Genomic DNA, 17623 nt, shown 5'->3' with positions numbered 1-17623 from the left:
GCTTCCCCACCCAGCGAACCTACCACACCATGCACGTGCACAGCCAAGGGTTGTTGACTGTTTAATCAGCCTCTGGGTTCTTATGTCTCATCCGGGGGATTCACTGATAGGAGGTTGGAGCTTGATCACATCCAGATGTTCTCATCTTCAGAGCCTGTTGACATAGCAGAAGTCTTATAAGCATGCTGAGCACACTCACTGGTCTGGAGAGTGTAGCAGGATGACTTAGGCCCATTGCAAGGGTGGCCTGGGTCACCCTCCCACACTTCTGCCACCCTGCTTGGGAAGGAGGGAGCTATTTTGAAGTTCCCTGGTGCAATATGATGTATTGCTGTGGCTCTGCTCAGGAGGAATCTATGGCCTGCCTGGTCAGTGAGGGTTAGCTAATACGTGTATTCTGTTTCTGTTGAGGTTTCACAGAGGCCTTTTTTGACCCTTCATTTTATAGGTAAGGCATTGGAGGCACAACTACATGAAATGACCCGACAAATAAACGGATATAGAACCCAGGTTTCTGACTCCCAGGGTGGTGCTTTTTCCATGGTTGTACAATGATTAGTGTCTACCTTTCTTTTCACACCAGTCCTCAACTGAAGCCAGCAGCTTACACCTTCCTTCCTGTTTCTCCTAAGAACAGAAAGTGACCCTGGATGTCGCTTTCTGTTCCTGGGAAGGCAGTTCTAGTGGTTAGAAGTCCTTTTCACTCCTGGGGTGTGGCCTGGGGATGGTCCTGACGTCCCTGGGCTCTTCCTGGACCTGATCAGCTAAAAGGAAATCTCCTATGATGGTACTCAGATACTTTTGGAACCTTGTCAGCCCTAATCTCATCTCCTAGTATTTAGTATTCAACTACTCTTCACTGGGCAGTAATTCTGTGCCAGGCCTGGTCTGGGCACTGGTGGTACTAAGAACACGTATTCCCTATCCTGTAAGCATAGTCTGGTGGAGACAGCATGCAAGTAAAACAATGTTCCTTAAACTGTGGTTCCACACCTCCCTCCCCCAACATTAAAAATGCAAAGCTTGCTTATTCAAATATAGATTTGTAGGCTCTGCACTCTAGACCCAGTATTTCAGAATCTCTGAGGATTGGGCCCAAGAAGCTGCATTTTAGCCTGCTCCCTAAATGAAGCTTAGGTGCTCTGAGGTTTGACAACTGCAGTAGAGAGCCTGATGCTGACAGTGTAGAGTCATATGTGATGGGAAGCGTCAGGTAGGTAGCAGTTTGCAGGAGCACTGATTCTGAGGGACACTAACTGGGCCTAAGAACAGCTACTGGCTATCACGAGGAATAACTAGGAGCTAGCCACAGAGGGGTAGCAGTGAATCATTTCTCTAGCGTTGTAAATCTTGCTCAATTTATTCTGTCTATGTAACTCAATATTACTGAAGTTTGCCTAAAGCAGAATACACCTGGATCATGCAGCATTGATGAGAGACTGGCTGGGCTGTCAGGCCCAACTGCTACTTTATCTCTGCATGTGACCCTCTTAGCTCCGCGGATTAACTCCTGTCCTCATTAAGCCCCACACTGTAGCCCCATTTTCAGATCAAACCTGTTTCTCTTCTGGTAAATGATTTCAGTTTGCAAAGTTTGCCCTCTAGAGGTTGCTTAGTGTCTGGCCCCGTGTACTCAGTTCATGTGGTCCTGTTGAGCTGGTTTTATCTTTATTACAAAGAAGTTAGGCTGTTAGGAGAGTGGGTTGGAAGGAGAAGAGGTAGACAGTCAAATGAAATGAGTCAGGGAAAACTATACTGTTTCAGAGTCATAGGGCTCCTACCAAGTATCTGGTCAGAAAACTCTCATTTTGGAGATCAAGAAACTGAGGTTCAGAAAGATGATATGAGGTACGCAGTGACGCCACCAGACACAGCCTCCAACTCTAGAGACTGAAATTCTGGATTCTTAGTGCTGCTTTTTTTGTTTTGTTGCACTGGATTGAAGCCTTTTCTAACTGTACCCAGAGGTCCTATTATTTAGAGAGATTCTGTATGAAATCCTTTAGCAATCAAATCATTTAATAGGGCTGATGGTTTAAATATATGTTTATGTGTTTTCCTAAAGCCTGGCAGACCTGGGTTTTAGAGCTTTGTATCACATGTTTTATGTTTGGAATGAAAATGAGACCATGTCTGTGAAGGCACTTTGATACGCGTAATGCACTCTGCCAGTGTTTGTCAAAACATGGTCCCCAGGTCAGCAGCATCAGCATCACCTGTAAGTCATTCTCTAGTCGCATCCCAGGCCCGCTGTATCAGAAACTCTAAGGGTGGGGCCCAGCAGTCTGCATTTTAACAAGCTCTCCAGGTGATTCTGATGCATACTTAAGTTTGAGAATCATTGCTTGCTTTGCATTAAATAGGAGATTAGTCTCTGCAGCTTGTGGGAATAAGGCTTTAAATCTCTCCAATTTTAGCTCTGTGAGACGGCGCTGGGGAGACGGGAATGAACGGACTTGTGTCACAAAGCTCAGGTGGGATGGGTGAGATCATTTCAAAGGTTTTACTTCTTGCTTGAAAAGCAAAGAAAGGCCGGACGCGGTGGCTCACGCCTGTAATGTCAGCACTTTGGGAGGCCGAGGCAGGTTGGATCACAAGGTCAGGAGTTTGAGACCAGCCTGCCCATCATGGTGAAACCCTGTCTGTACTAAAGATAAAAAAAAAAAAAAGAAATTAGCCAGGCATGGTGGTGCATACCTGTAATCCCAGCTACTCAGGAGGCTGAGGCAGGAGAATCTCTTGAACCCGGGAGGCGGGGGCTGCAGTGAGCTGAGATTGCACCATTGCACTCCAACCTGGGCAACAGGGTGAGACTCTGTCTCAAAATTAAAAAAAAAAAAAAAAGAAAAGGAAAGACTGTGTGTGTGTGTGTGTGTGTGTGTGTGTGTGTGTGTAACAGCACCATCACAATGAGTTGAGGAGCACATGCTGAGTGTGGCTCAATATGTTACCAGAAAGCAATATTTTCGTGCCTCTCCTGATAGGGCGATGCTCCCCTATCTCATTCCTGTGTGTGTTTAGCCAGGCAACTGTTGATCATCAATATTATGATACATTTCTCCACTGTCCCATTGTGCCCACTTTTTTTTTTTTTTTTTTTGGAGTTACTTACTAAATAAAAATAAAACACTGTTTCTCAATAGACTTGAAGCTTCAAGATTTCCTAGTGGACAATGAAACCTTCTCTGGGTTCCTGTATCACAACCTGTCTCTCCCAAAGTCTACTGTGGACAAGATGCTGAGGGCTGATGTCATTCTCCACAAGGTAAGCTGATGCCTCCAGCTTCCTCACTGGGGCTGATGGCAATTACGTTGTGCAGCTACTGGAAAGAAATGAATAAACCCTTGTCCTTGTAATGGTGGTGAAGGGGAGGGAGATAGTTTGAATACAGCTTCACTTAATTTTACTTTCCTATTCAGGCAGGAATTGCCCAACCATCAGGAGTGGAATATGCAACCTGGCGTCATGGGCCAGCTGGTTAAAATAAAACTGATTTCTGGCTTGTCACTTGGCATTTGTGATGACTTCCTCCTACAAGGGATACATTTTAAGTTGAGTTAAACTTAAAAAATATTCGCAGTTCTGAGACAATAGCCATGGTTAAGGGTTATTGATCTGGAGAAGCTCTGTCTAAAAAATTGAAGACAGGAGACTTTAGACAAGGGTGTATTTGGAGACTTTTAAGAATTTTATAAAATCAGGGCTAGACGCAGTGGCACTGAGTTGAGAACTGTTGCTTGCTTTGCATCAAATAGATCAGTCCCTGCAGTTTGTGGGAATAAGGCTGTAAATCTCTCCAATTTTAGCTCTGTGAGATGGCATTGGGGAGACAGAAATGAACGGACTAGTGTCACAAAGCTCAGGTGGGATGGACGAGATCACTTCAAAGGTCTATAATCCCACACCTATAATCCCAGCACTTTGGGAGGCCAAGGTGGGCAGATCACTTGAGGTCAGGAGTTCGAGACCGGCCTGGCCAACATGGCAAAACCTGTCTCTACTAAAAATACGAAAATTAGCTCAGTGTGGTGGCATGCGCCTGTAGTCCCAGCTACTCATGAGGCTGAGACAGGAGAATCATTTGAACCTGGGAGGCAGAGGTTGCAGTGAGCCAAGATCGTGCTGCTGCACTCCAGCCTGGGTGACAAAGCGAGACTCCATCTCAAAAAAAAAAAAAAAAAGAATTTTATAAAATCAGGAAATAATGTTAGTGTTCATGTTGAATTTTAACTTTCGAATCATGGAAAACTTCCTCTGGCATCATTATTAGACAGCTCTTGTGCAGTGGATAGCACCAGACCGAGCTTGCATGGTTACTGATTTTTCAGAGACACTTTTCGAGCTTATTCTCTGGCAGAAAGGGGAACTGCTTCCTCCCGTCTCATGTCTGTATACTAGCTTGTCTTTACAAGAAGCAGAAGTGGTGGAAATGTTTATTCTTGAAAATAAGCTTTTTGCTTCACATGATCTAGAATTTTTAAAATTAGAAAAATGTGCTTACTGCTTGCCCTTCTGAAACTAGGAAAATATGCCGTGTGTTTACCAATTGTGTGGTTAGGAGATGGGCCAAAGGCATCAGGCTTTTGAAAGTAGTTGCATTTAGCATAATTTCCATTGCCCCCTGCCAATTTCATATCTGTCACATCTAATCAGTTTAAAATAAGGGGCATCCTAAGCATGGAGATGGTCCTTGGAGTTTCCGCATTGTCAGTATTCTTTTTTTTGAGCATACAAGACATTTATTGAAAAATTCTTGGGATCAATACTTGTGTAAGGAAAGGAAAGGGAACAAAGCATGATTGGGCAGAGGCAGAAGATGACATCAACAAAGGCCCTGTGTTGTCAGTATTATTATTTTTTTTTTTTTGAGTTGGAGTCTTGCTCTGTCACCCAGGCTGGAGTACAGTGGCATGATCTCAGCTCACTGCAGCCTCTGCCTCCCAGGTTCAAGCGATTCTCCTGCTTCAGCCTCCTGAGTAGCTGGGATTACAGGCATGCACCACCCCACCCGGCTAATTTTCGTATTTTTAGTAGAGACGGGGTTTCACCCTGTTGGTTGGCCAGACTGGTCTTGAACTCCTGACCTCAGGTGATCCGTCCGCCTCGACCTTCCAAAGTGCTGGGATTACAGACATGAGCCACTGCACCCGGCCTGTTGTCAGTATTCTTAAACACAGATGCTAACTGTAGGCTGACAGCCTAGAAGCAAGGACCAGTTAAAGAAACAAGTAGAACTGAAGTGTGCTTGAGTATCTCTGGCAGTCAGCAAAAACTTAGTGGGAATCATGGTAGGCCAAATGCTCTGCGGTATTTCAAAAGCTGCATGGGTTTTGAGAGGCTTTTGGTCCATCACTCACCTTAGGCTATTCTACAAGCACATCAGCCTGCACCAATTTAAACTAACAGGGCAGTTAGTAATGGTGTAATAAAGAATCTGCATTGGTCATTCATTCAACAAATACTGGCTATAATGTTTCAGCACTGTGGATGCAAAGTGAGCATGATAAACAGGCTCTTCTTTCAAAGCTTGTGGACCACGTATGAAGTAGAATAGTTTAGGCCCAAAAAGGCAATTAAGTAAAATATGATCAAGAAGAGGCTCTCTAGTGGGTTTGGTATAAAGAAAAGATAAGAATGACTTAGAATTGACCTATCGATGAGATGATAAGAGGCCTGGCTTTCTGGCACTCTGCTCTACGGCAAATAAAATGAGAATTCCAAATTCTGAAGTTGTTAGAACATAGTTCCGTGTCTTAGTTAAATATCTATACTTACGGATAAATAGCATAAATGCTTTCTCCCCATATTTCAGCCCAGTCCTACTTAAAGACAACATAAATTGCAAAATCGTGAGGATGTTTTTCCTCTAATAAAAGTGGTTCCAGGAATTCAGACTCTGGATTCCTGTTTGCCAAATCATGTGTCCCACTCTTAAGAAAACGAGTTGGACTCTGGATTTTTCTTTGCAAGAGGGACAAGAGTGTGGGAGATATTGAGTTAATGCAACTTGCAGGTTTTTAAGTGTCCTGTCATTGTGCCTTGTGCTTTGATACATTCTGAGGTTCAGTAAAGAGACCTGATGCATTGGACTGTTGCAGTGGTACCTGTTTTAATATGATTGTATTGATAGGAAGTTCTCCAAAAGACTTCAAGGACTCAGCTTATGATCTTCATAATCCTGTTGTGCTTGTCTTTCTTTGCATGAAATGCTTCCAGGTATTTTTGCAAGGCTACCAGTTACATTTGACCAGTCTGTGCAATGGATCAAAATCAGAAGAGATGATTCAACTTGGTGACCAAGAAGTTTCCGAGCTTTGTGGCCTCCCAAGGGAGAAACTGGCTGCAGCAGAGCGAGTACTTCGTTCCAACATGGACATCCTGAAGCCAATCCTGGTGAGTAGGCTTGCTCACTGGAGAAACTTCAAGCACTATTGCTTTCGGAATGTGAGGTTTTTCCTTGGACAACATGACTTGGTTTTGCAGAAAAGTACGGCTGGCTGGGAGTTTGTGATATAATTTAGTTCAGTGGTATTCTGAGTGTTCTTAGTGTTCTTTCAGACTTTTGGGCCATCTCCAAAGGGTGAATGGGAAGAATAAGCTGGGTGTGGCTGAGTTTAAGCCAAAAGTTTTTTGTGCTTATTTCAATCAGAGAAGACCTGCTTTTTCATGTTTTTGCTATTATAATACTAAGCAAGAATTCATTTGAAAACAGAGTTCTTCATATTTAAAAAAAAAAAAAGTCTTGAAACCATTGATGAGAAGATGGATATCTATTTATGTTTAAAAACCCATCATAAAGATGACATTGTGGGCTGTCACGGTTGGAAGGCCTTGGAATTAGATGAGACCACAGTAATTAGCTTATTTAGTAATAACATTGCAAAGAAAAATTCCGACAAAGTTTTTTCAGCGTAGGTATCAATAGTTCAGAGAAGCACTCTATGAGAATACCCATTCATTCTTAACGGAAAAATGCAGGTGAGCCCGAGCAGTTTGGTCATCAGAGTGTTTTATATAGTTCCAGAACAAATATGTCTCTAGGTGGTCTGAGAGCTCTGGTGAAATTCCTCTCCCTACCCCAAACATCATCATTTAATATCCAGGATTCTGGTTTTCTACTCACCAGATAGATTCTCTTAAAACCAGGGAAAGATTCCTGGAGGAAGGATGTATCTGGAAAGAGATGTTCCTTATTATAATAAAATGAAATTGTAATACTCTTGGATTTTGTGCAGCACGAATTCCTTATAGAGAATTGGTCCTCCCAGGGAATTAAGAATATTCAGTTTCTGGACCCTGTTCCCAGATCATACCCTAGAATGTGACCTTAGAAACACACTTCAGGATTCATACTTTTGATTGACCAACAAAAAGTTTTTGTATCGGCCAGGTGTGGTGGCTCATGCCTGTAACCCCACCACTTTCGGATGCCACAGTGGGCAGATCACGTGAGGTCAGGAGTTCGAGACCAGCCTGGCCAACATGGTGAAACCCTGTCTCTACAAAAATACAAAAAATAGCTGGGCGTGATGGCAGGCACCTGTAATTCCAGCTACTTGGGAGGCTGAGGCAGGAGAATCGCTTGAGCCCAGGAGGTGGAGGTTGTAGTGAGGTGAGATCTGTCTCACTCTGTTGCCCAGGCTGGAGTGCAGTGGTGCGATCTCGACTCACTGCAACCTCCGCCTCCCAGGCTTAAGTGATTCTCATGCCTCAGCCTCTGAGTAGCTGGGACTACAGGCACCTGCCACCACGCCCAGCTATTTTTTGTATTTTTAGTAGACATAGGGTTTCACTATGTTGCCCAGCTGGTCTCGAACTCCTGAGCTCAAGTGATCTGCCTACCTTGGCCTCCCAAAGTGTTGGGATTAAAGGCATGAGTCACCGTGCCTGGTCCCATGTTATAATTTAAAGTAGGATATATTTCTCTACAGGGATCTTTGCAACCCTAAGTAACTGGCCTAAAAAGTTAGAGAAGCTGACTTGTGCAGACATTTGCGGCCTGTTGGTCTTTTTTATGCTGTGAATCATAGAGGGTCAAAGGTTATTTTGAATGGTACAAAACTTTATTACAAAACCATTTTCTTGAACTGTTTTGAGCTGCTTCACTACATGACAGAAATGCTCACCCTTTCAGTTGGAATGATTGAAATTTTGGAAAAGATGGGTGTTTTTAGAAGACCTCGTAATTTGTTCTGGTGCTGTGCCCATTCATTCCATTTCATTTCTGTTTACTCATTAAACACCTATTGTGTACACAACCCAGTAAAATCCCTTCACTCACATAATGCCTGAATTACACTCATAGTAGAATGACTGTTTAGCCCTCATCATCTGACAATTAACAGCTCAGGTTTCAACTTGACAGTATCTCTTTGGGAGGATTAGCAGCATGACAGAGTGCAGGGAAATGCACCTTCAGAACCATCAGCTACACTGAGTCCCATCCCGCTGTGATGTGGTTGTGCCTTGTGGATCTATTGGTTTATGACCAGGTGTTGATTAAGGTGGCTACTACCAGGTGCTTTCTGCATATCTCTTGGGTTTGTGGAGCACTCAGGTTCTGCTTCTGCCCCTCTGCTGTTACCAAGAGACCTCTCTTCAAAATGGGGCTCTTGAGTTAGAATAGAATAGAGTGGTCAGGATTGTTTTGTGTCAAGATGATTTTTGAGGAAGGCTTTGGGATGAAATGACTTCCAAACATTTTGAAATGTGACTCTTACTTATTGAATTAAGCAGGGCTTTAACTGGAATGCTGGGACTGATACTTGATTTGCATTAAGCAACCTTTTTCTATTGCTGCTCGGTTGAAATTTCAACATTTATGATGGCAGATCGATGTGACATGTGATGACATTGCACGTGGGCAGTTAACTGTGCCAAGAAGTGCAGCAGTAGCAGCAACCAGATGCAAAGCCCAACATGATGGGGAGAGAAACTCTTCTTTCAATATGTGCTTCTGTACCAAAAGTGGAATTTCACGAGAGACATATTTTGAAACATTTCTCCTTCTTTTGTGTGTGCGTGTTTCCCTGTTTCCGGCCAAGGGTATTGTGAGTTTCTCCTGGGCCTCCTTCAGAATCTGGGTGCTCTGGAAAGCAGTGTTTTGGCAACATGGGGAAAGTGTGGCAGTGTGGGAGGGTCAGCTGGGTCTGGGTTTGAATATTGCATTTGAATATTTTACCAGCATTGATGTCGGATAAATTATTTAGTCCCTGTAAGCCTCAGTTTTCTCTTCTTCTACGTACACATTAATATATTTGACCCTTTGTTGTGATTATTGGTTATACATATGAAGAGCCTGGCGTGGGGCCTGGCACACAATAGGTGCTCAATAAATAGAAGTTGATAATTTAATTGACATGAGTAATAGAAATTATGTCCTTGAAAACAATTGCATCAAAATAGAAGTTTTCAGCCAGGCACAGTGGCTCACATCTGTTGTAATCCCAGCATGTTGCGGGGGCCGAGGCGGGTGAATCACTTGAGGCCAGGAGTTCAAGACCAGCCTGGCCAACGTGGTGAAACCCCCTCTCTACTAAAAATACACATATTTGCCAGGCAGGCGTGGTGGTGCACACCTGTAATCCCAGCTACTCAAGAGGCTGAGGCACAAGAATCGCTTGAACCCAGGAGGTGGAGGTTGCAGTGAGCTGAGATCGCTCCATTGCATTCCAGCCTGGGCAGAATGAGACTCTGCCTCAAAAAAAAAAAAAAAAAAAAAAAAAAAAGTTTTCTTCTGTAGATCAATGTTAGAACTCATACCAAGCAAAGCGGTCCTGGCAAGTATTTCAGTGAAAAACTGCATTCTTGCTCAGGTATTGTCAAGGTCTTCCACCCAAAGATTCTTATTTACGCCTCAGTCCATACCTTGTGTGAAAATTAATACTGGATGTCAGAATGCTCTTGTGTTTTTAAAGTTCCCCGGGGTTAAGAGCAGTTTCCATTAGGTATTCTCTGCTTTTTACTTAAAAACCTTACTCATGCATTGAGCAATATTTATTGAGTTCTTATTATGTGTCAGGTATTTTCTAGGAGCTGGACTCAACTCAAAAGATATCCTTTTGATGAGAACAAAGGTGGGTGTATATATGAAATATTATCTGTGGGATAAATGCACTTAGTCCTGAGGGAGACTTGTTACGGAGTGCCCTCGTTGTATTTGTACTGTTGAGTTAACAACTTCTAGGAGGAGCTCAGGGCCACCTGGCAGGGGCTTCTTTTGTCTTGCTGCTCAGCAAGGTGTATTTTGCTATAGGGTGTGCTGGGCAGGTGAACTTTTCTTAATTTTCTCTTGGGTCTTTCCTAAAGCAGCATGTACCTTTCCCAGAGCGAGGACAGGGTCACTCTCCTGTCTCACAGAAGCCTCCAATCTGTTTTGGACTGCAAGAAGGAGCCATAGTAGTGGACCAGCAAATTTTGGCCAGAGAGATTGATTTGCTTCTGATTTTACTTTTTTTTTATTGCCACTGTAACAAGTCACCAAATACTTAGCAGTTTATAACCACATACATTTATTATCTCACAAGGCCAGAAGTCAGGGTACAGCAGAGCTTACCTAGGTCTACTTCTTAGAATCTCATAGGGCTGATATCAAGCTGTTTGTGGGGCTGTGTTTTTTTGGGGGGTGGGTGGGGCTCTGAAGATGAATCTGCTTTGGAGCTCTTCCAGGATATCAGCTGAATTCAGTCCCGTGCTGTTGTAGGACTGAGGTCCATTTCCTTGCTGGCTGTCAGCAGGGGCTGGTTTTTGCTCCTAAAGGTTGCCATCATTCCTTCTTAGGCTTTTCGTGTGACCCCTCTCCCACAAGTGGGTTGAGTATCTCTCACACTTTAAATGTCTGACGCCTCCTGTCACATCTGTCTCCAGTCAGAGAAAGTTCTTTACTTTTAAGGGCTCAGGTGTTTAGTTTGGGCCCATTCACATAATCCAGGATAATCTCCTTATTTTGAGGCTCGTAACTTTAATTACATCTACACAGTGCATTTGCCATGAAATGTACATACTCACAGACTCCAGGGTTAGGGTGTGGACATCTTTGCAGGGGATATTCCGTCTGCTACAGCTTTCTTGATTGGAAGGAATAGTTCATCATATATTTGAAGTGTTCCCTCAGTGCCTTTGGCTTTTATTGACCCCTCTTCAGCTCTCTGCTTTTTCTTGCCCATATTTGGAAAGTGACTCTAAAGCATAATAGCATTACCTATTAGGGTTTTTAATGTACAAACCAAACAGAGGCGGCTTTGGGAGCAGAACGTCTCTGAACAAGGTATGAGACATTCATTGAAAAAAATCCATCAAGTGTTTATTGTATGTCTGCTTTATACCAGCACTGTTCTAGGCACTGAAGTTCGACCACCAGCAAGGCAGATGTGATGCACTTGGAGCTTTCATTCTGGTGGGCACTGAGATCCAGGCTGAAGGCTGAGTCTGGGAATTTGAGGAATTCTTTTGTAGGTCCTGGGTCTACAGAGTGAGAGCTGTCCAGTTTCACTGATGACCTCTCGACCAGCTCCCTCACAGCAGTCTTTGCCAACACGGACACTGTGGGCTGTAGTGGGAGGAAAGTGGGGTTGAATGAGCTAGGTTTGGGCTCTATCCTTGACTCACCATTGCCTCAGTGATGTGAAAATAGTGTCTGATCCTTAAGGTTGGAAGTCCAGGCATGCAGATTTATCTCCATCTCAATAACGTGGGAAAAAAAAGAAGTTTTTTTTATGGAACCAGTGGTTCCACAGAAACTGTCCACATGTCTTCCAGTGTGCCCAGCACATTGCCACCAAGTGGATCCTAGTTCATGAGAGAAAGAAGGTAAAGTGAGGGTGCCCTGAGGCTCCCAGAAGACAAGTAATGTCCCAGCTGGGCTGTGTATAGATTGAAGAAGCAGATGGATAAGGAGTGAACAAAGTCATCCTTGTCTTGAGGGGTCTTTATTTAGCTTCTTCTTGACGCTTAGACAAGGGCCCAGAATACGGTTGAGGCTGATTGTTACCTTCAGCCTCATGGCTTTTTAGGGTTAGATGCTTGCTTCAACTTGTTACATGCAGTCCTTAAAGCGTCCGTGTGGGTTTTTGCAGGAGAGAACACTTGCTCTTCGTGTTCTCCTGTCTGGAACCTGGACATTGTTGGAAAGTATCAGATTTTGTTTGGCTTTGTGTGATTTTACTGCCCACCTGTTTACTTGCTTTCTCCCAGCAAGCAGCCACAATCCTCATGGGTTGGTAATTGGTGGAATGACACACTGTGTAGATTTATTCTTCAGACTCTATGTTCACCTAATTCTTACGGGAAAAGAAGAGCACTAGCTGGTAGATATAGCAATGTATTAATATGACTGCTCAACTCCATTTATACAGACATTTTCACCTTAGTCATACTATTTCTTCATTGAAAGTTGTTGCCAGATCTAAGATACAGGTTTAATTTTTTCCTCTGAATTATGTGGTAGTAGATGTATTTAACTATGTTTAGAAACAGCAAAAAATGAAGCGTTTGAATGCGTTAAACACATCTAATTTAAAAGTTAATAGATTGTTGAATTATTTTTTAAAAGATTAGAATGTTCCTTAGAAATGTAGTTTTATAATTTCGTATTTCAATAAAAAATGTTAAAATGTTTCCCAGAGGAAATCTTTACTGTCATAGAAATCACCAGAAAGAGATAGTGATTACTTCTGGGTGGTGATAGTCTTTGATTTGTGGTTTACTTGTTTTCAGTTTGAACTAAAACATACTAATCCCAGCCTAAGCTGGATTTTGCATATGGGCAAAGTGAAGTAGAGATTTATGTCTACTTTATGAAGATATTTAAAGGACATTTGGTATGTTTCAATGAACACATTGTAACATGCATTCCCAGGAGGAAAACAAAATCATGTATTGTGTTGAAAATACTATTCCAATATATGTATACCCACGTCTCATTTTGTCATAGAATTCCTGAAAAATTTGGATGTAGATGAGATTTTTATAAGTTGAAAATATTTTCAGTTGCATTTTAATTGCACAGATGTGTTTTCTACTTCTATTTGGCCATGACTGCTAATGCACTAGTAATATTATCTTCCAGTGTTCGTTTCATGTAGTGATAATGGATTAACAAATGCATTCATTCATTTAGCAAACATTTACTGAGCCCTAATCAGTGCCATGCTCTGGGCCAGGGAGGCAGTCATGTGCAAGGTCCAGCTCTCTCTGTTTCTGTCCTGGTTGGGGAATGGGTAGGACAGACCAGGAAAGGAGCAGCTGCTGTATGGAGCAGGAGATGCTCTGCTGGGTGTGATACAGGCCCTGATGGGGGCTCCTACTGCGGTCTTTCCAGTCAGGAAAGGAGCATCCTCTAAGTGGGGACCTAAAGAATGGATGTCAGCCAGGTAAAGAACAGGGAGTAGAGTGTTCCAAGTAGAGGACATAGTATATGCATTGGTCCAGAGAGGAGAGGGAAGAGAAGGTGGCATTTAGGGGAACTGTACCTGATTGAGATAGTTCAGCATGGAGCAGATATAGCTGTGGGGAGTTTGATGGGAGAAGGAATGATGAGATGTGATGCCTGCCGAGGGTGGGCAAAGGTCGGCTGAGGCAGGTCTTTCTTCACGAGCCATGTGAGGATATAGGGCCTCATTCTCAGAGTAAGGGGGGCCATTAAAGGCTCCACAGGTTGAGTGACTTGATGAGGTGAATACAAAACAGAGCGTTTCTGTGAATGTGAATGGCATTTGGAGCAGAACTCACATTAGTCCATCTCTCATCTGCTCATGTACTTCTCCCTTTCTTTTCGTTTTTCTTCTAGAAACACTTACTGGGTGTCTAATTGTTAAGTGCCCAGAACTGTGCTACATACTGAGTTGAAATAAGACACCATCTCAAAGATTAAAGCCAAATTGACTTTGCCAGCTTATAGCCTTTAAAAATTTTTTCAGTCCTTCTCGACTTAACTCGTAAGTTCATGAGGATGGAAAGAGTATAATGAAGCCATCTCTTAGACCCAGAAAGAATGGGGCACAATAGCCTTTGTCTTTCTGGGGCCAGTGTCGCAGAATGTCATGCTTTTAGGAAACGTTGTATGTTGTGATTAACACATTTTGCAGAAGTGGGTGGGAGCTTTCGAATAATAACAGTAAGCATTTGTGCATTCTTCTTGTAATGACATTACAGTTATGATCTAACTGTAATGAGTTATGATCTGAAGATATTGAGTCATACATGAATTCCTGTTAGCTCAGAAAATATAGTCCCTCACTAAAGATTTTATTTTTCTTCTTTTTCCCATTTCCTTTACTTCGTATAAGAAAGTCATTTGCCTCCTGGGTGCAATGGAGACCTATATGAGTTCATAGCCAAGAGACTGTTTTTGGTTAGAAAAATAATAGTAGGAATTCCAAGCTGTGAACTGTTTCCTGAAGCTCTTTGGAAATAGGATTTGGCAAGTTTTGTCTGCCTTTGTCAAGTAAGTGTGAGCAGGAGACCGCAGTTAATAGCAGGTGCAGACACATGATTCTCAGACCGTATTTTGTGGTCTAGTTTCAAGGCATGAGTTCTTTCCTGGGGTTAATTTTATTCAAGGAAGTTATCTGTCTGTTAGATCTGATATGTGCTCAGGCCAACATAGATTCTTTACCCTTTCTTCCTGCTCAACTGTGCTTCCTCTTTTATCTTTTCATTGAATTAAAAAGAAAATTATGAAATAGTTTCAACATGAAAAAAGGTACAGAGAATAACATAAAGAACACTCCTGGCTGGGTGTGATGGCTCACGCCTGCAATCCCAGCACTTTGGGAGGCTGGGCAGCCAGATCACTGGAAGTCAGGAATTGGAGACCAGCTTGGCCCACATGGTAAGATACTGCCTCTACTAAAAATACAAAAATCAGCCAGGCATGGTGGCGTGCACCTGTAATCCCAGCTACGTGAGAGACCGAGACAGGAGAATTGCTTGAACCTGGGAGGGGGAGGTTGCAGTGAGCTGAGATCACACGACTGCACTGTAGCCTGGGTGACAGAGTGAGACTCTGTCTCAAAACAAACAAACAAACAAAAAGAACACTCCTGGACCATCATCCATCATTTTGCCATGCTGACTCCAGGTTCTATTTAAGAAATAAAACATTACAGGTACAGCTGATGCCACCTCTGTTTCCCTAGCTCTTAAAGATAACTCTTGTCTTGCAGTTGGATGTTTTAATCCTCTATATCATGTATACTTACATTCTATGAATAACGATATTTGGTACTGGCCTAAATGTATTCACATTGCGTGTGTGCATATTGGCCTGCCACTTCTTTCAGAATTATGTTCTTGAGATTTATCAATGTTGATACATGTGGAATCTGGTTAATTTTTGCCATAGTATTCTATTTTTATACTAAACTTTTAAAAATCCATGTTTCTAGTCTTTGGCTTGTTTTTTCAGGTTGTGGTATGTTTGGATGCACAGAAAAGTAAAATTAAGTCATGAGCTAAATATCTAGATAATCCAAGCTTTAAACTTGATGTTGAATTTGAATCATGTGTGTTTTGTTAACCCTGTGATGTCAATCCATGCCTGATTGTGTAACTCCAACCAATATTCCTTTGAAAATGGAAATTTGTTTGTATTGACTACAGATTGCCAATATTATTAGTGAATACTGAGCACTGAATCTCGAATAAAGAACTAGTTTAAAAAGGATTCTAACAATGGCATTGACTGTTCTACCTTATTACTTATGGGTGGGTTCAGCCAATGTTTCTGTTAGAGACCAAAACCAAAAACAGTCAAATTAAACAAGGAATGAAACCCAACATACGAACTACTGATAAGATGGTCATATCGTAAGATACGGCATTGATGTAAAGGTCTGATGCCCACAGCAAATTTAACAAGGACCTATTTTTACATCCCTGGTCAACTACATTCCCGGGTTAAACAGTCATGCTGTAGGCCCTGCTGTGTGCCTGGAGTTTTGCTGAAGTGTGGGGCTTTTAAGACGAGGAGAATAAGCTTGCTCCAGAGTTAAGAAATTTAAACTCAAAATCCTAAAGATGTTGGAAAAACTATTGCCCTTGAAGATGTAAATTCCTTCAGTTGGAGAAGACATATTATAAAAACAACAGACCCATTCACTGATTTGTACCCTTCAGGAGGGTACTGGTAATGGTGACAGTGGGTGAATGTTGCGTTTGGGGTTTTTAGAAACATCTGCACTTGGTGACTACTGTATCTAATTGGTGTGACAAACCTGGCACCCCATGTGTTTGGCACCATCTTGGGTCCTACTCAGCGCCAGGTGAACTGAGTGGCCTCTTCACTGCTTCAGAGTCTGAAGCAGATTGCAGTATGTGGACCAGACACAGAATATACCACCAAGCACATTGGCGCAAAGCATACTGGGAAGGGAGGCTTTGTGAACATGGTGCTGGTTCTCAAACCTCAGTGCTCAGAAGAATCTCCTGAGGATTCCTGGATCACACTCTTAAACTTCTCATCCAGTAGGTGTTATGTGGCTGAGAATCTGCATTTTTTTTTTTTTTTCTGAGACCGAGTCTCACTCTGATGCCCAGGCTGGAGTGTATTGGCGCCATCTGGGCTCACTGCAACCTCCGCCTCCCAGGTTCAAGCAATTTTCCTGCCTCAGCCTCCCTAGTAGCTGGGATTACAAGCACATGCCACCACGCCCGCCTAATTTTTGTACTTTTAGTAGAGAGGGGGTTTCGCCGTGTTGGCCAGGCTCGTCTTGAACTCCTGACCTCAGGTGATCCACCCACTTTGGCTTCCCAAAGTGTTGGGATTACAGGTGTGAGCCACCATGCCCAGCCTGAATCTGCATATTTAACAAGCACCACAGGTGATTCTGATACAGTAGCTCCCCAAACCTCACAGTGTTAGTGAATCTCGGTCATTTACAATTCTGCCATGATTTTGGTCATATTCAAGTGCAGCTGGTACCATTTTTAGTTAATATATTTTTAAAATAAAATCACTTCTTTTGGATAATTAAATTTAATTACAAGGGAAGCTATACCACTGCTGTAAAAACATCATCTGCTTTAAAGAGAAGGTACATAATGAATATACATTAAGATAAAGATGTATATGTCTGTGTGTGTGCGCATATAAGTATACACATACCTACCATAGGGAATGAGTTTTCCTTCAGGTTTTTCTACTTAAATGTCAACTTTGAGGCCAGTTAATATGTGTAAGATATATGTGTGTATATATGTCTATACATATAGACATATACATAAATACATACATGGATGCATATAGTATATCTATACACAACCTATTATGCATATCATGTATGTTTCATCCACTTAGTATTATCTTTTATTTTGCAGTTTGGCAAATGCTCAGTAAAAGAAAAGGGTTAGAAAGGGAGAAAGGCATTTTATCCCAAGCCTTCAGGAATTAGGATGAGGATGTCTTCACCTTGTGGTGGGGAGTAATTATACCATTAGAGACAGCACATTGGAGTGTGGCCAATATGCTGTGTGATGATAGCTCTAGCTCTCTGCCTAGCAGAGGAAGGACATTTCAATAGAAGAAAAAGTTCAAGACCTTGCAGAGAAACAGAGAAAGGATGTTTGTCTTTTTAAGAAGTTGAAAACCCTGTTTGCAGACAAAAGCCCTCCAGTTTTGGCAGT

General features: G+C 42.4%; 1 protein-coding gene across 2 annotated transcripts in view; it reads left to right on the top strand.

Moving 5' to 3' along the window:
- The window catches only part of ABCA1 (ATP binding cassette subfamily A member 1), a 147487-nt gene that overhangs the window by 62884 nt on the left and 66980 nt on the right, over positions 1–17623 (top strand). For both annotated transcript variants that reach the window (XM_032164775.2, XM_032164777.2), the window contains 2 exons: positions 3144–3265; positions 6218–6394. In XM_032164775.2, coding sequence (XP_032020666.1) covers positions 3144–3265; positions 6218–6394 — 299 coding nt within the window. The remainder of the gene's footprint in view (positions 1–3143; positions 3266–6217; positions 6395–17623) is intronic.

The sequence above is a fragment of the Hylobates moloch genome, unplaced genomic scaffold, assembly GCF_009828535.3.
Source record: "Hylobates moloch isolate HMO894 unplaced genomic scaffold, HMol_V3 SCAFFOLD_10, whole genome shotgun sequence".
In the NCBI taxonomy this organism is placed as follows: Eukaryota; Metazoa; Chordata; class Mammalia; order Primates; family Hylobatidae; genus Hylobates; species Hylobates moloch.
Note: the sequence above shows the minus strand (reverse complement) of the source record. Positions and strands in the feature narration are given on the sequence as shown.